This window comes from Pogona vitticeps, chromosome 10, assembly GCF_051106095.1.
Source record: "Pogona vitticeps strain Pit_001003342236 chromosome 10, PviZW2.1, whole genome shotgun sequence".
NCBI classification, from domain to species: Eukaryota; Metazoa; Chordata; class Lepidosauria; order Squamata; family Agamidae; genus Pogona; species Pogona vitticeps.
Genome location: NC_135792.1, coordinates 13,624,380 through 13,651,163, shown reverse-complemented (window position 1 = coordinate 13,651,163; position 26,784 = coordinate 13,624,380). Strand labels below are relative to the sequence as shown.

At 42.8% G+C, this 26,784-nt stretch overlaps 1 protein-coding gene across 2 annotated transcripts in view; it reads left to right on the top strand.

Moving 5' to 3' along the window:
* ANKRD27 (ankyrin repeat domain 27) overlaps positions 1–26,784 on the top strand; it is a 70,202-nt gene that overhangs the window by 13,505 nt on the left and 29,913 nt on the right. For both annotated transcript variants that reach the window (XM_078380349.1, XM_078380350.1), the window contains exons 9-16: positions 68–144; positions 3,950–4,071; positions 10,651–10,729; positions 13,266–13,398; positions 21,829–21,921; positions 23,040–23,167; positions 24,115–24,197; positions 25,857–25,972. In XM_078380349.1, coding sequence (XP_078236475.1) covers positions 68–144; positions 3,950–4,071; positions 10,651–10,729; positions 13,266–13,398; positions 21,829–21,921; positions 23,040–23,167; positions 24,115–24,197; positions 25,857–25,972 — 831 coding nt within the window. The remainder of the gene's footprint in view (positions 1–67; positions 145–3,949; positions 4,072–10,650; positions 10,730–13,265; positions 13,399–21,828; positions 21,922–23,039; positions 23,168–24,114; positions 24,198–25,856; positions 25,973–26,784) is intronic.

Here is a 26,784-nt window from a genome sequence, read left to right as displayed (position 1 = left end):
GACCGTAGTGAGGACAGTATTTTTCCTGCCAGGGTCTAATAATCATTCTCTTGCCTTTAATTACCAGGATGCAACTTTCAACAAAATCACACGAAGTCTGCAGGACCTGCAGCAGAAAGACCTGGGTATCAAGCCTGAATTCAGGTGAGTTGCATAAAGATGTGCCAGTGGAGATATTGATGAGAGGGAACAACCACCAGTAAGGGCAGAACAAAAGCACCTCTTGCTCAGAGTTGCTTGCTCTTTCAAACAAATCCTGGATTGTGTTGCACACTATAATTTGGAATACTTTATGCCTGTTTTCTACAACAAATATGCAAGTGTATGAATTGTAGTCTACTCCCTGGAGAAGCAGGAAAAGAAAGGCCACGCAATCAAGAATTATCCTAGAAAGGCAGATGGAAGCAAGAATATATAGGTTGGGATGGGGAACTCTTCTTCAAGGGACTTAGAAGTGTCTCAGACTGGACTTCCAGCTTGATGCTGCAATGAGGCAGCAGCAGGAGGATAGAGCTCCTTCCCCTGGGCTGAATTCTGACCTGTTTGGGACTCCCCAGGGGTTTAAAACCACCTGAGGTGGTGAAATAGGGAGAAGCCCGTTGATCATGGGGGGGATGGTGGTTACCCACGTTTAAGCCAGGAAACACCCCAATCAACCAGCAGGCAGAAAGAAGCAGCTGAATTAGCTTGCTTGCAAGTCATTGGCAGCCGGCAAATGAAGAAGCGAAAAATCAGCCAGTTTAACATCATCATTACCACTAGGCCAGATGCAAAATTTTAACTATATTGCTCTATGATTATCCCTGGATGGAATCTTTTAGCAGAAATAAGCGTCTCTTAGCCCCACTACTAAGTAGAGCAGCAGTGGATCTGGAGAAAGGGAAAGAGATGCAAAGAGACACAAAGAAAATAAATTGGACATTATTTAAACACTTAATTATACTAAAGGCAAGGAAGTTTGGTATTACTTTGGAGTTAGAAACTTAAGAAATTTTCCTTTTAAAATTATTTTAACCAAACAACAGTGGGAGTTAAACTGTTTGTTATGGCAAAAAGCCCAGAACATGACCTTGAATATTCAGAAATGGAACTCTGTTTTGACTTTCCTTTTTTTTTTGGAACTGACTAAAACATAGACTTTCCAAAGTTAATTGTCTAATGCAATCATCGAGTGAACTTAAGTCAGAGACTGGATTCAAAATTAACCCTAAAGGTGATCAATTTACTAAAGTGGACTTATTGAAGCAATTATTATCTTTCACTTGAAATACAAGTACTTGGCATCTTGGGACATAATGCTACAACAAGGAAAATTTTGGGATGAAACAATCTACCCTTCAAACAATTTTAGAAATAGTGAGATCCCAGAACGAAGAGGTGAAATCATTCAAGGAGCAAGTAAAGAAGGACTATATTCAACAGGAGAGAGGGAATAATGAACAAGGAAATGTGAGGATGGTGGACGATGTATGCCAACCAAAGGAAGGGCAGGAGGAAGTCAGAGGAGAAAATTTAGGAGATTTCATTCTAATCCTAGAGCCGAGGAGAATTTTAGGAATGTTAAGGGAAGGGGAGAAAATCAGCATAATACAGTAATTAAAAATAGCCTAGAAGATCTATTGGAGATAGATCAAGTGCGTAAAGATCTATTGAAGATAGATCAAGTGTATAAAATGTTTTCAGATGACACAAGGGACGGCAGAATGTTTAGAGATAAGAGAAGGAGTTACTTAGAAAGATGAAAAAGGGGAAAATATTAAGGTGGCCCTCAACATTGAAAGCATGTATATACATAACTTCTGGAATTGTAAAGGGGTATATCTTATATATTAAAAAGGGAACTAAACTGAAATAAAGGATCACTAATCAGGGTAAATGCATAACACAGTGGTTCTTAAGGTAAATTGAAGCTAGATCTGAGGATGGGGCAAAACAAATAGTACTTAATGAATATACATGAGATATGATATTGATAATAGACATGATAGAAAATGTGGAGATAGAAATGGTTAAACTATTATATAAAGAAAATCTGTATAAAATGCTTTAGATAACATATATCATGTGTTTGGAACCTACTCAGTTATTATTGGTATAAAATACAAGGTTTGTCGGTTAAATCACCACAAGATTAAATAGATTTGGAACCGGAATTACTTTTATTAGGTATGTTATTAGAGGATTTTGGGAACATTGTATGTTATGAGAGCAATATTATGATAGTAGCCAATATAGTATACTAAAATACACATATGAATGATTTAAATGTTTAAAAACTGTATAGATGTTGAAGGGACGACTAAGACACCAAGATGCAAAAAAACAAATAATTATAAGCAACCCATGTAACACGATATTTAAAAATCACAAATTGAATCTAGATAGATCAAAAAACTAATAAAATGTTTAAATAATAATAATAAAAATAATAAAAAGAAGTGTCTCAGACTGTGTTCTTGGCAATGAACATGTCTGAGGGCATGAGTGGGACCCAAGCAAAGTGGACAGGGCTGAGTGTTGTTGTTGTTACTGTGTTTCCCCTACTCTCCATCACAGACCTACAAAGCACAGCTCTGTCGCCCAGAATAGCCCCTTCCTGAGCTGCAGTGTGTAGTTCAATCCCATGCAAAACCTTTCCAGACTTTAAAACAGTCTCGTTTCCCTGATCAGGAGGCAGAGTTACAGTAGAAGCAGCTTGCAGGCTGGGCAGGGGACATCGGAGGGCTATATCTGGCCCATTGCCTGGAGTTTTTTCATCCCTGCTTTAGATGGATCCCAGGGGCAATCTTTGGTTGCAGCAGGAGAGGGAAAAGATTTTACTGTGCTATTCAGTTTAGATATATATATATACATAAACGCCACACATTATCCAGAAAGAGACAAAAGTGTCTTCAGTAGTAGCTTGATCTGGGGATCTTAACAGGCAGCTGTGCTCATTTTATGCCATGAGGGTTCCTTGCTATCCTCTGTGGGTAAAGGAACTATGACAGGTATTAGAGCAGGACAGCCCACTCTTTTCTGATCAGTTGGCAACCCTAAATTGTTCATTTTGTTGGAAATTGTGAGAGGAATGCTGGTCAAGTTTCATAGAGCATGAGTGCAAGGGTCTCTTGAGAGTGTTATCTGTCACTCCTGTGTCTTCTCAGTCTGCAATAAAACAAGCAGGTAGCCCAGCTGCAGCCCTGTCTTGATGTTGGGGCGCTCACCACTTTGGTGCATGCGCTCGTAAACTCAAGATTAGACTACTGTAATGCGCTCTACGTGGGGCTACCTTTGAGGCTGCTGCGGAAACTTCAGGTGGTGCAGAATGCGGCGGCCAGACTCCTCAGTGGGGTGAAAAAATTCCAACACATTTCACCCACTCTGGCCACATTGCACTGGCTGCCCATCAGATTCCGCATCGACTTCAAAGTGTTGATGCTTACGTACAGAGTCCTAAATGGTTTAGGGCCTCGATACTTGGCGGAACGCCTTCTACCACCAAGATCTACCTGTGTCACTCGTGCGAGCCAGGGGGTGAGGCTGAGGAGCCTAACGCCGAGGGAGGCCCGGAAGGAAAAGACAAGAAATTGGGCCTTCTCGGCGGTGGCTCCTCACCTCTGGAACAACCTTCCCCCTGATATTCGCGCGGCCCCCTTGCTGGGTATTTTCAAAAAGCAATTTAAAACATTGATGTTTCAGCAGGCCTTCCCTCCTAGTTAATTCCTGATCCCCTCCTCTTTTCTTTCCTAATGTTTTAACCCAACTGTCAAAAGTTCTCTTTTATGTAATTTTGTTGTTTTTATTGTGGTATCCCTTGTTGTAAGCCGCCTAGAGTAGTCTATCGACTAGATAGGTGGGATATAAAATAAATAAATAAATAAATAAATAAATAAATAAATAAATAAATAAATAGATAAATAAGTAAGCATTATTTATTTTTTCTCTCCCTTTTGGCAAAACTGTTCAGCTTCAACATACCACGTGCAAAACGAGAACTGGGCCAGTTGAATAAATGCACCTCCCCACAACAGAAACTCCTCTGCCTGCGTAAAGTAGTCCAAGTCATAATGCAGTCTCCAAGTCAAAGAGGTACGTAACCATAGCAGCGAAGCAATCATTTTCAGCAGGCTGCCTCTCGAGCTGTCTTCTTTTACTTTTTCCAGATGTGTGTATATTCAGATAAACTCGAAATGCAACAGCCAGGTGCTTTTGATTGACTGGCCAGGCAAATGGCAAGCCTGCTTCTGAATGGAAGCATCTGAAACATTTTGGGCAGGGAGAATGTAATGTTTTTCTTGAGGCGTCCCCAAACTTTTCAAAGGCTACAGTCGAAAGAGCAGTTCAGGTCTGGTGCTCAGACTGTTGTAATTGGCACCGTCTCATATGGGACTCTTTGGTTATATCATCAAAAGAGCCATGTGGTTGGCTTGTAAACCTCAGGAGAGGAGGCTTGAAAGAGGTAATTTAAAACTTGATACTGACAGAGTAAAAATTCTGGACTACATATGCATCTGAAGTGACAGTGGAAGGAAGTGTTTGTTGGTATTGGTTTTCGTTCGGTTTATTTTATTTCTGACTTGGTTTTTAGCTGCCATTAGAAATGAGAATTGGGATTGTACAGTAATTGGCAAAATCTGTTGCACCTACTATAGCTACAGAGCGCCAAGGTGGAATTGCTTCTTCATGAAGCATTTCTGCTGGATCATTTCATGGTGGTCACACAATTGCACAAACTGTTTCCCGTTGCTGGGCATAACCCCTGGCACATTGAGGCACTCATTCTGCACAGGTTTTTGCTCATTGTATTTACCACTGAATTGGTCACCTGGATTATTGTGGATTATTTTTAGTGACTTTTTCTACTTATTACTTTGGGTTATGAGCTATGGTTGCAAGCAGTATCACTGAACTTGTAATCTGCCTATGAAGATTTGTACTCGTATGATACTAATACCCAAGGATAGGAACCCAAGTTGTAAAACTTGCTGTCAAGTTGGATTTCAGTTGCTCTAGTTACTCAACTCTGACTCAACTCTGGATTTTTCCTCAATGACTTGGACTTGACTTGCAATTCAGAACCCACCCCTCTCTCTTTTTTTGAGGACAAAACCCTTCTTTTTAAATAGGGACTTGGACTTAGGACTTGGGACCTTGACCCAAAGATTTGCCAACATCCCTGGTAATACCTAGAGATGTCTTCAGCTCTTTTGGACTGCAGTGCCTCATCATCTCCAACCAATGTCCTTGTTTGCTGAGATTGAAAGGATTTGCACTCCAAAAGGCAGCTTGATCAGAGAATGTGTATACAGTCCCTTTTTAAAGAGTTCCTTCTCTTCTCCTGTATGATGTGCTTAACTCCAAGATGGGCCATGCCATTTAATGTGTTTAACTCTTGTACTAAGTGTTCTTCGTAGTGGTCTCTGTGAATGCACACAATTGGGTTATCCTGCGCCTGCGCAGGAATGTCCGGAAGATTCTAGAGCTTAAGAAAAAAGAGTCAATTAGCTCCCCCCGTGGGGTATATAAGCCCCCTCCATCTTCCTTTCAGTTCATCTTTTTCTGCCGTTCCTGTAGGACATAGGAAGAGCAGAGCTATCAACCGTTAAGTATCTAGCTTAGCTAGCCTTATCTCCTTATTCTTTTTAGTATATTTATCGGTTGTTCGACAGAACCTGTTTTATTTTTGCCAAGTTGTTCTGTCGCGTTTTTTCTCCCCCCCCCAATCAACGGATCCCCCCTTTTCTTTTTGTTTATGGCCCCTCGGGGCTTCAAGCAATGCGTTGTCTGCTCCCAGAAAATTCCTTTATCAGACGGATACGATAAATGCTTGTTTTGTCTTGGCGAATCACATCAACATCAGTCTTGCACTGCTTGCAAAGGTTTTTCAAAGCAAGCGATTAAGTTAAGGCGCCAAAGACTTCGATCTTTCCTTTACAGAAAGAGTCTGTCTCCAAATATAGAAAGCGCCTGCCTCACAGGACTGTCCCCGCCACATGCTGAGGCCTCTAAACAGAACTCTCCGGCAGACCAACCGCTGCTTACCATCTCTGTGCCAGTTAAGGCTAAGGACGCTTCCAAACAGCCAAAAGCCAAACCGCCTTCTCGCCCTGCAAAAAAGAAGGCCACCGATAAGCCTAAGAGAGCAAAGAAACCAGCCAAGTTGCCTGTTGTGCCTCCTCCCGCTCCTTTGATATTGCTCGAGGAGTCTTCGAGGGAAACAATTGGACTCTCTGATGCAGAGGAGCACATTCCTTTAGCCCAGATGGCTCAGGACAATATGTGCATGTTGCCAAACTCGGGCTGATTTGAGGCTGAGCCAGATGCCAGCTGGGCCGTTGCTCATCCAAGCCCTCGATGTTCAGGGCGGGCTGATCTGAACAGGAGTCTGATCATGAAACTCCTAGGAAGCGTACCGAAAAGCGCAAAAACATCGCTCCATACAGCCTCGGGATGGAGGCGATGGGTACCATCCGCAAAGTCCACCACAGTTTGGTCACCCATTTTATGCTCCGTTTCAACCATATCCATACCAGGGCTACACCTATCAGTCGGAGCTTCAGGCACAAGTACCGTGGCACCATACCGTGGCTCCCTCTATCCCATGTCAGCCACGTACCCAACAGGATTTTTCTACACCTCAAGCACCATCTCGCAAGGGGCAGTTTCCTCCAGTACCTACAGCACTCCCCAAGCGTGCTAAGTACAGTAGTGGACACTCTTTGGTTCGAGCCACAATGCTCTACTCCGGTCCTGATGCCCACGATACCGTACCCTTCTCCCAGTCCCTGCCTGACCCCGCAAAAGCAGAAGCCCTTAACGTTTATGAAGAGGCTAACACTCTTACCAGGCAACAGCGATTTGCTGCAAAACACACAGCTGACATCGCTTCTAAATCCATGCTGACTGCCATTGCTGTTAGATGCCACGCCTGGCATCTAACAGCAAAACCAAGATCGAGGAACTTCCCTTCGATGCTGCGGGACTGTTCAACTCTAAAACAGATGAGACTATGGACAGTATCCATAAGATGAGAAAGACAGCGAAATCCTATGTACCTTACCAGCTGTATAGGCACCACAAGCTATCCTACAAATAGCCACAGTACCAATCATCTACTCAGTACAAGCCCTCTCGGTACAGTAAGCAACAGCAGGACCGCACTTACCAAACTCAGCAGCCTCGTACGCCTCTGTTAAAGCAACAACGCTTTCGTAGCCCTAAGCAGTCCTTTCGCAAGGCCCAGCACAGGGGTAAGCAATTCTCTTGAATCTCCCTCCTATACAAGATTGTCCCCATTCCTACAAGAATGGGAAAACATCACTACTGATAAGTGGGTCCTTAGTATCATTCAACATGGATACAGGATAGAATTTTTCTGCGTTCCTCCGTCAAATGCAGTTAGACCTACTCCCTTTTCCATGCCACTGCATTTGGAAATCTCATCTATGTTATCCAAAGAGGCCATAATTCAAATTCCATCTGACAGTACCGATGGGTTTTTCTCACACTATTTTGCAGTCCCCAAGAATGACGGGGGCATAAGGCCCATCATGGACCTAAGAGACCTCAACCGGTACATACTTCATAAGAAATTCCATATGCTCACCCTTGACTCCCTTCTTCCCCTTTTGTCTCAGGGAAACTGGTTTGTCACCATCGATTTGCAGGACACATATTTCCATATCTCCATCCACCCATCTCATCAAAAATTCCTTCAGTTTCGGTTCCATCACGATACCTTCCAATTCACTGCCCTACCTTTCGGGCTCTCAATGGCCCCCAGGACATTTACAAAATGCATGGCACCAGTCGTCGCGTAGATACGGACTCAAAAGATAAAAATCTTTCCTTACATCGACGACTGGCTTCTGGTGGCTCGATCCTATCATGAAGCGCTCTTGGCCACAAGATTCACCCTGTCCACCCTGGAAAAATTAGGCCTAAAAATCAATGCAAAAAAGTCCAACCTCATACCTTCTCAAGTAGTCTCCTACATCGGAGCAACCTTGGACTCTGTTTGCATGAGGGCCTTTTTACCACCACAGTGAATTCGAAAGATCAAAACAGCTGTGAGCAAGCTCAAACCGTGCGCTATACTCACAGCGCACTACATCTGACACGTTCTAGGACTAATGGCATCCACTACAGTGGTGGTACCGTACGCCAGACTCGAACTCAAACCCCTACAATCTTGGTTCATCACTCATTTTATTTATTTATTTATTTTATTGCATTTATATGCCGCCCATCTAGACATAGTCTACTCTCAGTTCGATCCCATGACAGACCTGCAGTCCAAGAGGTTGAGAATTCCCCCTCAGGTCATGTGGCATCTCGGATGGTGGTCTAGATCCAGCAACCTGTCACAGGGAAGACTGTTCCACTCCCCTTACCTGTCCATGCAGGTCATCACCAACGCCAGCCCCTCAGGTTGGGGGGCACATTGCCAGAACCTCCGTGTTCACGGCCTTTGGACCCCAACCCAAAAGACCTTGCACATAAATCAGCTAGAATTGCTAGCCGTCATGAAGACTTTTCAATCCTTCCTGCCTTGTATCCAGGGTCAGGCAGTGCAACTGGTAACAGGCAATACCACAGTGATGCACTACATCAGCAGACAGAGTGGAACTCGATCAGCTCGTCTCCTCCAGATTTGGACATGGTGTCGTTCCCACAACATCTTCCCGCAGGTGATCCACATCGCTTCCAGGGACAACCCTCTGGCAGACCACCTGAGCAGGCTCCCTACCAGAATGCACGAATGAACATTAGACCAGATGGTCTTCCTCGACATTTGCAAACGATGGGGACAGCCCACCCTGGACCTTTTTGCATCCCATCTCAACACCAAGTGTGCCCGATACTGTTCCTCCCTGGGAGATGCCTTCCTCATACCATGGTCAGGGGAACTGATGTACCTGTTCTCTCCAATACCGCTGCTTCTCAGGACTGTGACCAGGATAATGCGGTACGGTACAGATGCAATCCTCATCTCCCCATGGTGGCCGAGGCAACTGTGGTTCGCTCACCTATCAGAAATAGCACAAGAAGTGTACCACTTACCTCAGATACCGTCCCTCCTGTCACAGAACAATGGGGCTCTCCTCCATCCCGATGTTCGGTCTCTTTGCCTGACGCCGTGGAGGATAACCCCCACTTCCGCGAGGTGCTAGACCATGCACGAAAGCCCTCTACTTCGCGCTTATATGAAGGCAAGTGGAAAGCCTTTACCAAGTTTGCCCAATCTGAAGGCTTGACCATGGTACCAGCTTCTCTACTTACCTTTTTGCTGCATCTCTTCAATATGGGACTTGCTCACTCCACGCTTGAAGTCTACATTTCAGCAATTGTAGTGCACCAACCTCCTCAGTCATACTCCGTGAGGCTTTTTTCGGACCTTACACTTAAAAGATTTTTAAAAGGTGTCAAAAACATACGACCATCCTCCCAAACCATTTGCACTGCAATGGTCCCTTCCGCTCGTCTTGGAGGCCATTACTAAACCTCCATTTGAACCAATGGCTACCTGCTCTGAAAAACTTCTTTCCTTGAAGACAGCATTCCTAGTAGCCATTACCTCAGCCAGACGAGCAAGCGAGATTGCTGCCCTAAGGTCGGACCCTCCGTACCTGCAGATGCACCCAGATAAGGTTACCTTATACATGGACATTTCCTTCCTCCCAAAAGTGGTGTCAGAATTCCATGTCAGTCAGCCCATTGTGCTTCCAACCTTTTTCCTGTCTCCAACCACACCGCTGGAGCACAAACTGCACTCTCTCGACGTTAGACGGGCCCTTGCCTTCTATCTACACTGCACCAAGTCCATCTGGCGTTCTCCGCATCTCTTCTTATGTTACCACGGACCACGCAAAGGTATTCCTGCTTCTTCTCAATCAGTATCGAGGTGGATTGTTTAGCTCATTCACCTGGCTTACCAGCTGCCAAAGAAACCTCTTCCAGAGGGCTTAAAGGCACATTCCACCAGAGCGGTTTCCACCTCGACAGCCCTATTCAAAAGTGTCCAACTGCAGAACATTTGTAAGGCAGCCACCTGGGCTACCCCTCTGACGTTTGCCAGACACTACCGACTGGACGTCAGAGCCAAAAATGATGTGGCGTTTGGACGGGCGATACTGTCATCTATGATACCATGACGGCCCTCCTGCGGTACAGCTTGCTACTCACCCAATTGTGTGCATTCACAGAGACCACTACGAAGAAAGTTAGTTGCTTACCTGTAACTTTGGTTCTTCTAGTGGAACTCTGTGAATTCACACATCCCTCCCTTCCTCCCCTCTATCCATCACGGTACTATTCTATGATACCATGCTTATCTAACTTACGGTAACGCCGGATTTAGGGAACTGAAGGGAAGATGGAGGAGGCAGGGCTTATATACCCCACGGGGAGGAGCTAACTGACTCTTTTTTCTTAAGCTCTAGAATCTTCCGGACGTTCCTGCGCAGGCGCAGGATAACCCAATTGTGTGAATTCACAGACTACCACTAGAAGAACCAAAGTTACAGGTAAGTAACCTAACTTTTTAAAAACTGCAACAGATGAATGGGAAGGTTGGAATTCTCGCTCTGTCAAAAGAGTTCTCACTAAACTTGATACTGAACCCCTGGTTACAAGTGTTAAATTCTAAATGTTGTTTTTCCCCTCTAGTTAACATGGAGACCATGTGTGCAGATGATCTCCTTTCTGTCTTGCTTTATCTCCTTGTGAAAACAGAAATTCCAAACTGGTAGGTAGCATGTTCCTGTCATCTTCAGAAATTAATGCTATACTTGTTTTACTAGTTATATTTATATTCTGCATTTCCTCGTTTTCCTATTTTACCTTCACAATGATCCTGTGGTCAGAATAAAAGAGTGATTGGTCCAAGTTCATTCAATAGATTTCATGGCTCCATGGAGAGGAACTTTCATTTCCCTGGTAACCACTCAGATCCTCACACCATGCTGCCTTTCATTTTAACCATGTTCAAGCAGGCCCTGGAGCTAAAAGGATCTCTAAAATAGCCAGTGCTTAACAGTCTCTAGCACTTCCTTCCTCTACAGAAGGTTGTCTGTTTGCTCATGGAAGTGTTAAGTTTCGACAGCCACCTTCCAGTCATTTCCTCCTGTTTAGTTCCTCAAAATTGATTTCTCTGAACTTGGATTATGCTTGTAGATATTTCTGCTTACTCGCAAGAGTTTTTTTTAAAAAGTGATTTGGTGTTTGGTGTGAACTTGCTGATAAACTCAGAGCTTGGAAAAATTACTTTTATGACCATGCCTGGCTGTGAGATTCTGGAAGATGTAATCCAGAAACAACACTGCCAGGTTCTGGGTGAACTTCTGTTTGATTCCATTATTTGGCTTATATTGCCAAATTTTAAAAACTGCATGCGGTAAATAATTCAGAACAAAGAGTAGGATAAACTGGATGAGAATTGGAAGCTGAATTGGCTCCATGGGGCGTGAGAGCATTAACAGGAATGTGGAATGACAACATCTGTGTTCCAAACCACTGCTGTGTGTTCTCCTTGACTCACAATTACTGTGTCAGATATCATAGCCCTCCAGCAAGAGCATGCAGTACATAGGAACACAGTCTTAACTGGCGTTTCAGCTAATAAAGGTTGTTCTTAAAATATTTCGCTCATTGGGGATTTACAGCAGCATAAGTGTAACTTTGTGAAGGATTTGAGTGTTAGATCTGATACAAGGAAGTGAAGTTTTATATTATGCACAGCTTTTTTGTTCTTACACGTGTTCTTACAGTATTATTTAATGGTAAAATATCTTTAATCCCTTTTAGAAAAGGGCACCCAAAAACATAATCAATAATAGTAAATATACCTCATTACAGCTGCAGGCTAGAAATGTCCAAACATCAATCTTCAGAAAAGTATATTGTCTAGTTGTATCACCCTGGCAATGTACAGCACAAAATCATGGCATAGCTGAGTGCTGGCAAGTGTTGACCCAGCTGAACAGACCTGCTCAGGTCAAAGCATTCACACAAGCTTTATTAGTAGCAGCTTGAGAACAAAGCAGTTTTACATATTTAATGTTGCTTTTAGTGCTGGGAGACTCTTTCCTGGTCTTTGGGCAATATACATTTTTTGTGGGGATTTTGCCCAGAAACATGGGGAAAATATGCAGGGTCTTAGCCTCTGTTTCAAAATTAGAGTTTGGTAACTCTTTAGCTTCATATAATGCACATGGAAACTAAAAATGTAAATGCTTACAGCAGAACTGTTGTATTAGCAAAGTGCTATTTCTAGGGATTACACGCATTTAACAAAATGTGCTTATGTTCTTGGACGTCAGTTATAACGTAAGGCAGATTTTTTAATCCATGTGTCTTGAATGTGCACGTGTTGTGCCTTTTTGGAAATGTGTGAGTATTGCATGACATTCTAGGTGAAATCCTGTTGCTTTGTGTGGTAGAGAAGGCCCATTGAATCAATGGAGATTTAGTGAGTCTGCTCGTCTGTGAGTTCCATTGATGCAATGTGCACTAGGCAACAGGATTTTAGCCTACAAGTTTTTCTGCTATTTTTCTCTCTTAACACAAGTTTTAATGCTTAAGGTGCCAGGACTTGAGAACACTATGTTAAAAATGAATCTGCTATCACAGTTCATTCAAAAATTTCAACAACTATTTTAAAAATTATTGTTTTAAGCATTACAGGTAGACTACATTATTTCTCAGTGTGATTAATATTTCCTGTTCTAATCCATTGCTGTCCATTATTTTAATTTAATGTTTTAACAGTTTGATGCAGAGGTGGCCCAAATGTTGTCTCTTGGGGCCAAAACACAGCCCTTGGTATCCTTAGGACCCCCCCAGCAACCCCATACCAACATTTAATTGGGTGCATAAGGGGCAGTTCTGTCATTGAACAGACACCCCTTAAAACACTTTTTTAAAAATTGGTAGAAGGCACAAGAGGGTTTGCAGTGAGAAATGTGACATTTGTGGAAAATAAAATTTTCAGGAAGGGCATCATGGGAGTAGGCGCTGTCCTCCAAAATGCAGATATAGGAGTTCACACACTTCTCCTTTAATATTTTAGTCTTATTTTTCAAAAAATATATTTTAATTTTGACAGATTTCTTCTCCTCCTCCTTCTTCATTTCCAAGATACCAATTTATATTTACATAACATAATGTTCTGTTTCTGTTTTTATTGAGTAGAAAATTAGGGCAATTAGATAAATGTATAAACATAATCTCTTCCCTCCCAGCTTCTTACATTACCTTTCCACTGATTTTTCTTCTTTCGCTAGGATGGCAAACCTGAGTTACATCAAAAACTTCCGGTTCTGTAGCTCCGCAAAGGATGAGCTAGGATACTGTCTGACCTCATTTGAAGCTGCAATAGAATACGTCCGTCAAGGAAACCTCTCTGACAGGCCAGCGGTAAGCCTTGTCATGGGGGATACTGGACTCCTGGTTCTCTCAGATCCCTTGCAGTCGTGCAGCAGTTTGGCTGCGTTGTAATGGCAGCCTTCTCTGGATAGCGAACTAATTGATCTGCATGAAATTTGCAGCGGTTAGCTTATATCCACAGCTAAGAATCTAACCCTAAGGACAACAGATTCACTTGGGAGAGTGCTAGGGGTAGGAAGCATTCTCCAAGGTGTACCATGTCAGTAGTAAATTTTGCTTCCTGATCTGTAGGCCTAAGTATCCTCCACTGCAGATTAGATCTCTTGAACATGCAAATTAATCTGATAGAGGGATTCTGTTCAGGTGCAGTATTTCCTTCATGGAAGTGAATGGAGAAAACTTTGTGAGCAAATTAGTCTGCAGCTAGCGGCTGTGATATTTCTTGCATGTTCATATGGAATAAACAGCTGCACATTCAGACAACCAACAGGCAGTGAGACAAAGGGGGGTGGGGAATCCACATGTGTTTGTCCTCACCTATGTGTTTTTCCACAGTTGGATTTTTGGTCACTAGTTCTCACTTTGGGGGTGCAGGTTGCACACACCCAGGAGGCACAGTGGGGAATCAAACTGCCACTCTCTGGCTTCACAGCAAGGTACCTGAACCGCTGAGCTATCCAGCCATTCTGGTTCACATAATCCCCTTGTTATTGGCCGTCCTGGATGGTGCTTTTGGGAGATGGAAGTCTGAAACAGCCAGAAGGCCAAAGGCCTCATGCCACTGCTCTAGTTAGTGTAGTTTCCTCAAACCTGATAACACAAAGACACTTTGGAGTTTCTGTCGTTCCTAAACTAGGTACTCTCAGTATGACCTGGAGGCTGAAGATGTGCATTCTGTTCCACAGTGAAGTCTGTACCTGGCCCAACTGCAGAGAGACGAATCTTAGATGCTTAATCACTCAGCCTGGAGGGTTGACTGCAAGAGGCAGGGGCTCTTCTCCAGAAAACATGTCACAGACCTTGTAGCATTTTTAAGTGGTTTTACAGCACTTTTCACTTTGTTAAAGATTTACTTCTCAAAAGCAAATGTGTGGCACTTGGCTGTTTCTTTTCTTAAAAGGCAAATGTAGACCATAAGTTGCTTGCTAGATCTCATTTATGCATAAAGTTTAAGAAAGTGCTGGTGTCCGAAAGAGGAGAGGGAAAAATAAGATAAAAGCTCACAGTAAGATTTCGGTCTTCCATGTAAAGGAAGTTTGATTGTGAAGGAAGTTTGATTAAATGTGGTTACTCAACTTGCAGTCAGAAAAGATAAGGGCGGAAAAGTTTGGGCAACAGTAACTTGCTATTTTTGTAAAATAAAATGCATCTGTGAACTTGAGTGGATGTGTGCAGTTATTTAAAGCAGAGAAACTTTAACTAAAATAACAAAAAATCGGCTAAAGCTGGTCATTGTGATCATCTTACTGGCAGCTGTGCCAAAGTGAAAAAGAAATGCACTGTTTCAAATGCAGGCATGAGCAACTTTCTTTTTCCACATATTTTAGAACTAGATCTTTCTTGGCCATGGCCAGCCTAGTCAATATCAAGGGATTTTAGCACTTGCAGTGCATCTCGAGGGGCAACGTCGTGCTGCTGTTTCAAAGTCTGGGGCTTGCAGCTGTAGATGGTTCGATATTGCCACATCCTCCCCACATGGGCAGTGAATATTCTAAAGCAGCGATAACCTTTTCAAATAAGATTAAAAGAGAGTAATGTTCCAACATTGCACTGGTGCTTTGTGTGTACTGAAAACAGAAGTATTTATTCATAAATTGCAATCCTGGTGATGCTACTGGGGGGAGGTATTTTCAGGTAATGGAAGGCTTTCTCCTTTTCTACTGCCCCTTCTCCAAATTCAGAAGAATCAGTTCACTGTGTGAAAGCCCAATGATCATTGGACAGAAAGAGTTATTTCATTACCAAAAATCCCCCCCGCAAGTGACATCATCTTATCACAGCTAGTAATGAAAGACAAACTCCTCCCAACCAGTGGTTCCCATGGCTTTTGCATGAGGAATGGATAATTCGCAGGTTGGACAAGCTGTAGGAGAGAAGGAGGTTGTAATATCATCCCTCTTCTGCAGTCATAGTTACTTCCCACAGGATTTCAGTCATATTTTGAATCCTTGTTGAAAACTACTCAACTCAGATATAAATATAAATTAAGTAGAAGGGTTAGACTTCTTGCAGTTCTTCTTCCCGAGGACTTTCCCCAACTATCCATACAACTGTTGCCTGTTTAGCAAGGAAGGAAAGTTCATTGATGAACCACAAGGAAGAGAAAAAATATTCTTCACTTCCAGCTAGGCTGATGAGAGTTGCCATTCAGCAGCATTTGGAGGATCATATTTGCCCACCCTTTTTCTGAATAGAGGGTGGGCCACTGTGGTCCTCCAGACGTTTTGGATGTTATTTTTCATCAGCTGTCATGGGGGGGGGTGTTTGGATGCTATCTCCCATCAGTTATCACTGTTGGCCATATTGCTTAAGGGTGATGAGATTTGTAGGACAAAAAAACCCTGTAGTGTAGAACAGTGAGTCCTTCTAGATGGATGCAGTCTCCAGCTATCCAAGGATGGTGGTTCTTTTGCTACAGTAATATGATGCTACATTCCTGTTAAGTAAATTGGGTTAAAATCAACTGTCATTAAAAGATACTTTAGAAGACTGGGGTGGGGGTAGCGTTTTCTCCAATTGGAAATCCCATTCAACAGATCTGTTCAACCAGTTGCTGATTGGTAGATCAGTACAGTACTTATGTAAATCCCATTGATTCTGTGGGTTCACTGTAGTTCAGTCTAGCAAGCAGAATTAGGTCGGAGGTATTCCACATTGTATTTAGGGACGTGGTGGCGCTGCGGGTTAAACCGCAGAAGCCTCTGTGCTGCAAGGTCAGAAGACCAGCAGTCGTAAGATCGAATCCATGTGACGGAGTGAGCTCCTGTCGCTTTTCCCAGCTCCTGCCAACCTAGCAGTTCGAAAGCATGTAAAAATGTGAGTAGATAAATAGGTACCACCTCGGTGCGAAGGTCATGGCATTCCGTGTCTAATCACGCTGGCTACGTGACCACGGAACCTGTCTTCGGACAAACGCTGGCTCTAGAGTTGGACACAACTGGACTAAATGTCAAGGGGAACCTTTACACCACATTATGGGTAATGAAACCTGTATCTCTGCAGCTTTTGGATATGTTCCTTCTGCCTTTTTTATAGTGAATGTCGTGTCTTTTTTCTTTACACAATTTTCTTCCAAAATTTAAAACCAAATGGAGATGTCTGTGTAAGACTTCATTGCTTATTGTAGTGCTGCTCCTAACTGCACTCATGCCTGCCCTGATCTGTTTCTAATTCTGCTTAAGTAGGTATTTGAACAGGTGTAGGGCCACCAGAAAGTAAACAGAGAAACACATTCAAACCCCTCTCGCCAAAAAAGTGTGGGGCAAATAGATGCATGCATTCTCAGATGCCATGTTTTAATTTTGTATTTAAGTGAATATCAGAGTTATGCCACTTCCAACAAGTAACAATATGCAGTTAAAACCCTTACTGCTTTCTCCTTCTCTCCTTAGCTGGAGTGAGGGAATGAAGTTGACTGTAGAGTAGCCAGTTTTACACAGCAATGAAGAAGAATCTCTCACCAAAAGAAGGACACAGAACTTTCTTTCTGACAGTCTTATTTGTGTTTATAGGCTAGACTCCTAACAGTGTTCACATAGGATTTATATAATGCCCTTTGTCTAACTGACTTGGGGCACAGGCATATCTTGGTTGTGCATTTAGGCACATGACACTTGTGACATGTTGTGGCACTTTGTTACAAATGCCCAAACTATCATTAGTCCTGGAGCGTCACTTTATTTTTCTTACCCGACCGGAGCCACTTCATGTTTATGATTTATTTCAGATATTTCAAAACTGTCTTCCACTTCAGTGGGCTTACAATATTAGAACCAAAATTTAAAAACAGTCCTAACAATAAATCAAAATAAAAGACAGTGAGTGAGAACAGCATCACAAAAACTGTAATGGTAGGAGCAGGCACAGATTCAAAACATGGGATTTGTCCTAGAGCTTAGAACAATTGGAGACCAGAACTCTCAGAATGCCTTAGTCTGCCTAAAATTAACTTATCTAAGTTAGAGTCTATTCTTGTGATCCAAGGATATGTGGAAAAAGTCCTGTCTCTTGCTTAACCCCCCTCCCCTTTTCCAATGTAGTTATGTAGTCTTTAGCTGGCTAGACTGGGCAGTGGCCTGAATCTTGATGGTGATTTATCTGTGTATAAGCTAAATCTTATAACTCGTTGCAGTGAATTTCCAATTTCATTTCGAGACACTCACTTGGTTGTATGACAAACACATGCCTAGTCTTCCTATCTGCCCTTCAGTTAACAAGGCAGTTGGCATCTTGTTTACCACCATGTTGTCACAGTGAGTGTGTTTTAGTTTATACACATGCAAATCACCTCATGCAGAGGTTGTCAAGCCCCGGTCTGCGGCCTAGTGCCTGTTCATGGCCTGAGCTGGACCGGGCTGTGGAGATAGAACTCCCGCCCCATATGCACATAATCCCCTCCTCACAGGTGCTTTGCGTCCATGTGCCAGCACTGGCGTGAGCGCTCCCCCACCACTTCATGCATGCACCCGAGTGCCTGCGCGAAGGTGTGGGCGTGTGTGCAGGTGCTCCGGCGCATGTGCAAAGGGGTGGGGGAGTGCTCACGCTAGAGCGCGCACACTCCCCCAGCGTTTCACGCATACACCGGAGAGAGAGCGCCTATGCAAGTGTGGGGGTGGTGCCCTGCCTTCCTCAGAGGCTCAGCTGGCCCGCGGTCCCAAAACAGTTCGGGACCGCTGACCTAATGGATTCTGGCAAGTATGTGTATCTGCTGTGGTCTAATCCTATGGGTCTCAAGGTCTTCCAGAGGTTTTGGACTTCAGCCCCATCCAACACAGCTAATAGCAAAGGGTTTATGAGTTTAAGTTTAAGAAAGCTGGAAGACCGAAGATTTAGAAGCACAGGGTGTCTGCCAGTTGCTTTTATGGAGCTTGGTTGGAGATCTTTCTCATTACTTGAGGTCCCTTTTGTTGAAGATCATTGTGTGTTCTGACCAATTATCCTCAATGAGCTGGATTAAGTACAGAGTCAAAAACATGGAGTTAACTTGTAATAACTTTAGAAAAAGGTTAACTACAGACTTTAGTATTTCAGTAGTTAACGTCAAAATATAGCATTTGAGTGAAAAATAAAGGTTGTTTGTCCTACATATTCCAGGCAAGTTTCTTTAGCTTTGAAGAACGTTTCTAAACTGGGTAAACCATCCCCTAAAGATGGATGGCATGGATGCAAATGTGAATGGAGAGAGAGCCATCAGAGAGCATGTGCTCGGGCCATCTCCATCCTGGAAGAGGCCCTTCTTCAAGGAAGAAGGCACACGAGAGAGGAGGGGCAGGAAGTGACCAACGCACAATAGCGCCCCAATAGCAGGGTAGAACTGAGTGATTGGCAGAATCACCCACTGCATACTGGGACACAATTGATCTGCATACTCCAACACTTTTAACCAGGAAAAATGAACCTGGGACCCATTGATTGCAACACGTGTAGTCTACCAAGAAGCTACTATTTCTCCATCACCTTACATACCGTTTGTATATTACTCAGTTGGCATAGGGTTGCTTTGCTTTGGCTTTTTCCCAAGCTGCCATAACTGTAGTTAGAAATAAAGAGTCCTGTGTAGAGATGGGCACAAACTGACCGTTTGGCGATTTGTGCTGGTTTTTTAGTGGCTGAACAGGCATTCGGCACTTTGCAGCCCTACCTCCTCTGACGGGCTGCCCCTCAGCAGGCGGCTGCCGGAGGAGGCAGGTGTGGGAAGCACCAAACACCTGTAAAGTCAATAAACAAGCTGTGCCCATCTCTAGTCCTGCACATGAAATTAATCAAATACAAAAGTTTAATTGATCACGTCATTGAGCCCTGGTCCTACTAGAAAGAGAGGGCGTAAGTTAAGCAAATAAATAGTAGCTTAATCTTGTTTCTCAATGGTAGTGGAGATTCACAGAACAAAGCTATAAAACAGTGGCACTACTATTAAATGCCAACATTTAATTTTAACTTGGCAGTGCAGTTTTTCGGTGAATCTTTTGTGTAAAGCACATGGGATATACTTTATCTGCTTTCATGGTGCTGCTACTGCTACATTTCAAGTTTGCATCTGCTCACTCCTGTGTCATTTCAGATATTATATTTCATAGCCAATCGTTCGATCTTTTCAAACATTACCAAATTAATTGTTTGGAAGCCTCCCTATAGAAAAATGGGTACTCTTGGAGGCTGAACCTAAGAGGGAAAGAGATTTGACTGAGACTTCACTTTTTGTCTGTGTATTTTCAACATAGGCAGTAGTGTGCGGGCAAACTGATTGGTAATGATTCCTTCACACTCATGCTTTCTAGCAGTTATGGCACAAATAACTCAAAAGCAGCAGCCCTCTGTATTCATAACTGAGTTGATTTTCATCTTTCCTACAATAAAAAGCATCCTATCATCAGTTGTCATCTTTATTGTTCAGCATGCCCTTTTCAGGTTCAGTCATAAACCTGTTGAAGGGCTGACCGATATTATGAACTGAAAAGTCAGTTCAAACATTGTTGTTGCTTGTTGCCATAAAGTCACCACCAATTGATGGTAACCCTATGAATGAGTGACCTTCAGAATGTTCTGTCATTAACAGCCCTGCTCAGCTCTTGCAAAGTTAAAGCTGTAGCTTCCTTTATGGAGTCAGTCCCTCTCCTGTTTCTCTTTTCCTACTGCCTTCAAACCTGTGGTCTTGTCAGAGATTGCTGTCTCTCCATTTTGAAGCCACACCAAACAAGATCAGTGGGAGGCAGCTTCAGACTGTATCCACATTACAACTTTGTCATAGCTGCATCCTGGGATTTATTGGGAGATACAGTATTAAGGATTCCGCCATATAAGTCTAATGCTGACGTTTAGAAGAATGTGTGAGAAATAATTTGAAGCATTTTATGAAACTGCATCTCACAAGATACAGAATAGAACCATCGTATCAAACAAATATAACTGTGTAGATTAGGCACAGCCCCAGCCTCTTCTCTGCACAACCATGTTGAAGACAGGAAGATAGCAATGGCTTATATGACTCAACTGCAATGAAGCCCTCGATTACTTCCTGTCCTGGAGAACACTTTTGAGATGCAGCGTCCTTAGATGCCTCAACCCCTAAAATGGTCCACCAGCAAATTCAGTTGCGCCAGCTACTACTTCTTAAGCACCTCCTTTGCTTCAGAGTTGACAACTGGAGAATTGGGAAGAGGTCTGCATGTCGCTCTCCCAGGGAATATTCTATTCTGGCTCCTCAGTCTTTCAAGGGCTGCCTTTCATTTTAAAACTTTTGTAAGCTGTGTCCAGTAGCACAGCCACTACACCTCACAGTATCATAGACGAGTATAGATGGTATCATAGAAAGGATTCCAAAAGTCATCAAATCGAGCTCCTGTCGATGAAAGCATTCCTAATAGAGGGCAATCCAACCTCTGCTTAGAAATCCCCAGTGAGGGCAAATCCAACATCCTCCGAGGCAGTTTATTCTGTTGTCGAATGACTCACTGTTACAAAATTCATCCTTTAATCAAAATCTCCTTTCATGTAACTTGAATTCATTCTTTCTGTACTCTTGGGCTGCAGAAAAACAAGCCTGCTCCATCCACAGATTAGTTGGGCTGTGAGAAGAAATACTTGGTTGCTAATATTTATCCCCTCCCCGCCCCCTGAAGTCTAAACTGTTTTATTTGGTCAAATGCTGGATGAAGTAGTGATATATTTTGTTTTACTTTATTGCTCGTCTTTTTTATTGGTGATATTATACCATCTTAATATTTTTCTTCCATAACTTTAGCCTTGTGGGTAGTGCTGATTTTATATTTGAAAATCTGTACATACGTCTTTTTAAAATGAGTGGGCAGACAACAGTTTTGTGGTGCATTGGCACCAAACATACCCCAAAATCCATATATTTATGAGTTCAACCGAAAGGGGCAAAGAAGTATGCAAGCGTTCACAATCGGTTTCTTCATTAGGCAAGGTGTTAAAAAAGCAACAGCAGGGAGAGAGGGAAGAGAATGCTGTGATGTCTTTTGTCTGCATCCTGTCCCAAGATATAATGGAGGAGGTTAAGATGCATACAGTAGAATGGGACGCATTTTGAAAATGCGAAGTCCTAGTAATCAAGAGTAAAATATTGGAAAACCTCTTTTGTTATAATAACATCAACCGCATTCAAGTTCAAGGGCAAGGTTGCAATCCAAAATGGATCAACTCTGAGAAGTAAATCTTAAGAATAAGCATTTTCAGTGATATATTTTTTATTCATTATATTTTCTTTCTCTTCCCTTATAGGAATTGGGAGGGTTTAATGAGAAGTTGTTCTTAACACAAAGAATGAGTCTATTGTCTCAGATGTCCACCACTCCGATAGACTGCTTGTTTCAGGTTTGGACTGTATTAATTTCCTGTTAACTTTTTAGATTTTCTAAAAGCACCCTCTTTCTTGAAGACCTTTACAGCAGCTGACTGACAATTTTGGATCCCCCGTTCCCTCAGTTCAACCTTTCATTACTCTCTGGTAGTTTTAGGATGGATAAAAACAGTGTTTTCATCAGCCTGTTCTGTTGATTCCTTGTTGATTCAACAATAATTCTTGGTACTTAAGATGGACACCTAGTTGGATCGGCTCAGCCTGCAATGTGCCCAGTTAAAAACCATAAGAAAATGCAAGCTTCAGTTGTATATACAGTTAAATTCTCCTTTAAAGTTTTGTGCTTTTCCACCATTTTTGAAAAGAGGAGATAATAGGACAGCTCTTGGGAACCTCTCTCTTGATCTGGTGATTTGTTGAATTAGAGGACAGTTTCCATTTTCTCTCATCAATGGGGCTGGAATTAATGGTGTTAGCAATAGGGATTATTTAGAATATAAGAATGGACAACCTATAGTTTAAGCCCAGCTACTAGGCAGAAGGAGGCAAATGCTTTGGGTGTCATCAAAGGGTAGCAAACAGCTTTGTGTTCAATTATGATTGTTGTATTATTACAAGGAAGAGGTGCCTTTTATGCCATAATAACTTGGGAGGATTTAATTAACTGTGTAAATTGACTTTGGGAAGTGTGGGGTTATGATGGGGAGATGTCTTTTGCTGCTAAAGCAGAAAAATGGCTCGAGTTAACTCGGGAAATCTCCATCTCTCAGGTCACTTTTGACCTGCTGTATCCCCTCATTGGTCCACAGGCACTTCAGTAGAAGCTACCTTATATTAAGTTGTACCCTTGGTCCATCTAATCTGGTATTGTCTACAATTACTGGCAGCAGCTCTCCAATACAAATCTTTTAGTAGGAACCTCTCATGTTCCTCTCTGGAGATGCCAAAGATTAAATCTGGCAATTTCTCAGTGCAAAATGTGATTCACATTAGATCCATATTTGCTGTAATGTGTGAATCATCTCTTCCTTGTGCTCAGTCATCTGCCTTCCCCTCCACATCCCCACCTCAGTCAGTCTCTTGGTTTCTGACTTTGCACAAATGTCTTTCTTTCCTCTGCTATTCTTTCTAGCATATTGCTTCAGGCAACCAAGGGGAAGTGGAACGCTTATTAAGCCAAGGAGACGACGACAATGACACTGTGCAAAAAATGTGTCACCCACTTTGTTTTTGTGACAGATGTGAGAAGCTGGTTTCTGGGTAAGTGTCAGATTTGCAAAAAAATTCAAAATTTTGCAGGACATCATTCAGATGTCCTGCAAAATTACTGTTCAGTGAAGAGTAATGTTGACTTCATTCCTAAGATCAAACTGTAGTTTGCCCTAGCCACAGTTTGTTCTGTCTGTTTACAAACCATGGTTTATTTAGGTGGCTTTGAGTTGAACCACAGCTTAGCTTTCCATCTTGGATTTTCTGTTATATCTGTATAAGTCTTTCAACAGACTAGAGTGGAATGAGGGAAGATGTTGTTTTAAGGTAAGCGTTAAATGGTCCAACAGCTGTGCACAATGTTTAAAGATAGCCACACAAAATTTATTTTTATGGTTTATTTCTTTGCTTGTATTTCTAAAATAACCAAACTGGTGGAAGAATGGATGTTTTGATTTTCAGATGAGAGTTTTGTTTGGGAGAAACAGTAAATGAAGAAGTTGGAAGAGTTATTTTTTTGGACTGTGGCTCCTAATATATCCCTGCCACTGTGGACAGTGTAGTTCCGAAAACTAATTTCTCCCCCTCTGAACAAATCAATTGCTATTAGATTCCATTCTTCTTTGTTTCTGAAAAATGTTATACTATTATATCATTTATAATAGTATAGCATAATAATATACTATTATAACATTTTGAATGTATGCACATATCATCATAATTACTTATACTGTACTATTATGATGATGATATGTGCATACATTCAAACGCGTCTATGTAGATTATTTCAGCATTAGGTACACCTCTCAAGGTATAACAGATGGCAAAGGGAGGAAATGAAGCTGTTAATAACAGTTATTCAGTGTGGAGGCAAGATTTAAAATAATGACTTCTTAGCCACCACTCTGCAGTAGTTCAGACTGTCTTGCTTGGTTTTTTAAAAAGACAATTATATTTATCACTTGTATTGCTAATACTTCCCTTTTTATTCTTTGAAGGAAGTTGAATGATCCGTCCATTGTTACACCGTTTTCCAGAGATGACCGAGGATACACACCCCTCCACGTAGCTGCCATATGTGGTGAGTAACACAGCCCTTCATTCTTAAAAGGTCTCAGTAGTTTTCCTGCTTCTAGGGAACATTTAGCATCTGCCATAGAGCCCAAGCACATGGCAAGGATTCTGGGATGTATTTGATACTTCAAGCAACCTTTAGGACTCTCCCAGTGTAATCTAGTATGAGGAGGTAGTGCGTTGTCATGTATAGAGCAGGTAGTGAGCAGCTGGTATCCTCTAGATCAGGGGTCCCCAACCTTTTTCACCCGACAGACCGGCTGGGCAAGGCAGGGCACCCCCTGCAGCCATGCGCATGTGGAAACAAGCGCATGCTCACTCTCTCACACATGAATGTGCGCTCATGCGCATGCACAAACGGTGGCGTGGAGCTTGTGCGGGCACACATGCACTTGTGCACATGTGCAGATGGCAGCACGGCACTTGTGTGGGTGCACTCACACTCATGCGCATGTGCAAACAGCAGCATAGCACTTGTCTGGGCACGCTTATGCTCATGTGCAAGCACAAATGGCGGCACACGGCTTGCACCGGTGCGCTGGAGTGTGCGCCCATGCGCAAATCAGCTGTGCGGGGGTGAGTGTGTGCGAGAGGCAGGGTGGGAGATCTGTCTCCGCGGCCCGGTGCTGGTCCGTGGCCTGAGCCAGACCGGGCTGTGGACCGGGAGTTGGGGCCCTCTGCTCTAGATGTTTTTAGGCTGTGGCAACCACAGCTGGTGGTGAAGGAAGTTGCAACCTAAAAAATATCTGTACGGCCTCCATTTTCAATACCCAGGTTAGCATGCTGGACCAGGACTTTGAGACTTTTGTTTCGAGTTCCCATTGAAGAATGGGGCTCACTGGACAACTGTGTCACTTGCTCTCTCAATCTGGCCTGCCTGGTGAAGATACTGCAGGGAGGAATGAGTGTTGGGTTCATTAGAAGCAAGAGGGGAGATTTATGTACAACAAACAAACTAAAAATCTGAAACTAACCATATTCATCCCCCTGTGTAAATATAATTTGCACCCTGCACATCAGTGTTCAGTGCACAAGCTTACTATGGTGCAATTTACTATGCTAAGCAATTGGATTTGGGCCAGTTTAATTACCATTGTTTGCATTGCCTCTTTTATTCCAGAAAGGAGATGGTAGGTGAATAGTTTTGTCTTTTGGTTGGACAAGAGGCCTGATCACCTTTGGTCTCTCTTAACTGGCCCCATAATTTCTCCCCATTGGGAGGTGAGAGCCTGTCCCAGAACTCTATCCTGAAAGTCTGCAACTTCAAGCCTGTTACTGTAGCATCCATCCCTTGAATCTGTGTCGATGGGAACATTATTTGAGAGTCTGCTTAATTACTGTTCTCTTGCCCAGGATAGGAACACTGTTCTTTGCACCTGCAATTCGTATTTGCATTAATTTCTTACTCAGAAAGTCCCTCCAGAGAGAGGTCTGCTTCCCTTACAGCTGCTAGAAAATGCTGTCCTGAGCCTTGCCTTGAAATAACCTGCTGTCTGAGAGGTGTTTAGCTTAGCACGACAAGCAAATGCTAAGAAAGCTACGACACTGGTTGGGCAAGCGAGGGAAGGCAAGAACTCTTCACCCTCTGGCTTGGAAAACGGAACTTCCTTACTTCGCCGTAAGAGGGCTGCCATCTTGATTGTAACAAGCATCCCTTTTCCCACAGGGCAAGCCTCCTTAATTGACTTGTTAGTCTCCAAAGGAGCTGTTGTCAATGCTACAGATTACCATGGATCAACACCACTTCACCTAGCCTGTCAGAAAGGATATCAGAATGTCACTGTAAGCACCGAAGAGTTAATAATGCAATTTACACAAGTCTGATTTTAGTAAGAAAACTTAACTAGAAAGCCATGCCCAGCATCTCAACTAGGACTGCTTTAATTTTGTTTCGTGGTCTGGCTTTGCTTCTATTTTCATTTCCTATAGTGCCCCCCCCATGGAGTGTTGCTGTTCTGCATTGTGAGCAATTAAACTGGCAGCTAGACTTAGTCATGGCGTGCTACTTAGAGGACTGCCATGTAAGCCCCCAAGGGCCTGCCAGTGAGGGCGGGGTCAACCTGGGCATACTTTATAGAAGTCTCCCTCAAATATGATGCCTTCCCTTTTAGAAGTACAGCCTTATCCGATTACGGTATCCAGATTTTGGCTTCAAAGCTTTTTTTTTTCTTGGTAGTAGTAGGAAAATCAGTGAAAGAAAGGAACAGAGAATTAATGTGTTGAAGTTAACGAGAGAAGACAGGTTGTCCTGCCGACCTTATCCTGCCTTCCCCCCACACTCTTTTTTAAATAATCTTTTTCCAGAATGGTATTCTTAGTAGCAACCTTTCTACTGCACCTTAAGTGTGTGTGGGGGGCACCATACAAAGACAGACATCATGTGATCTTTGCTGGTCAGGTCATGAAGGGCTTTGGTGCCCAAAAATTAAATGCATTTGGTCCCAAATTTCCTTACTGCTCTGTTACTCTTGTCATTCATAAAACCTACTGCAATTTCTCTGCAAATAGTAATAAATTTATTGAGCAATACTTCTGTGTTTCCTTTGCAAAACAAAATTGACATTTGTGGATCTGGATTATTCAGACATTAGAAA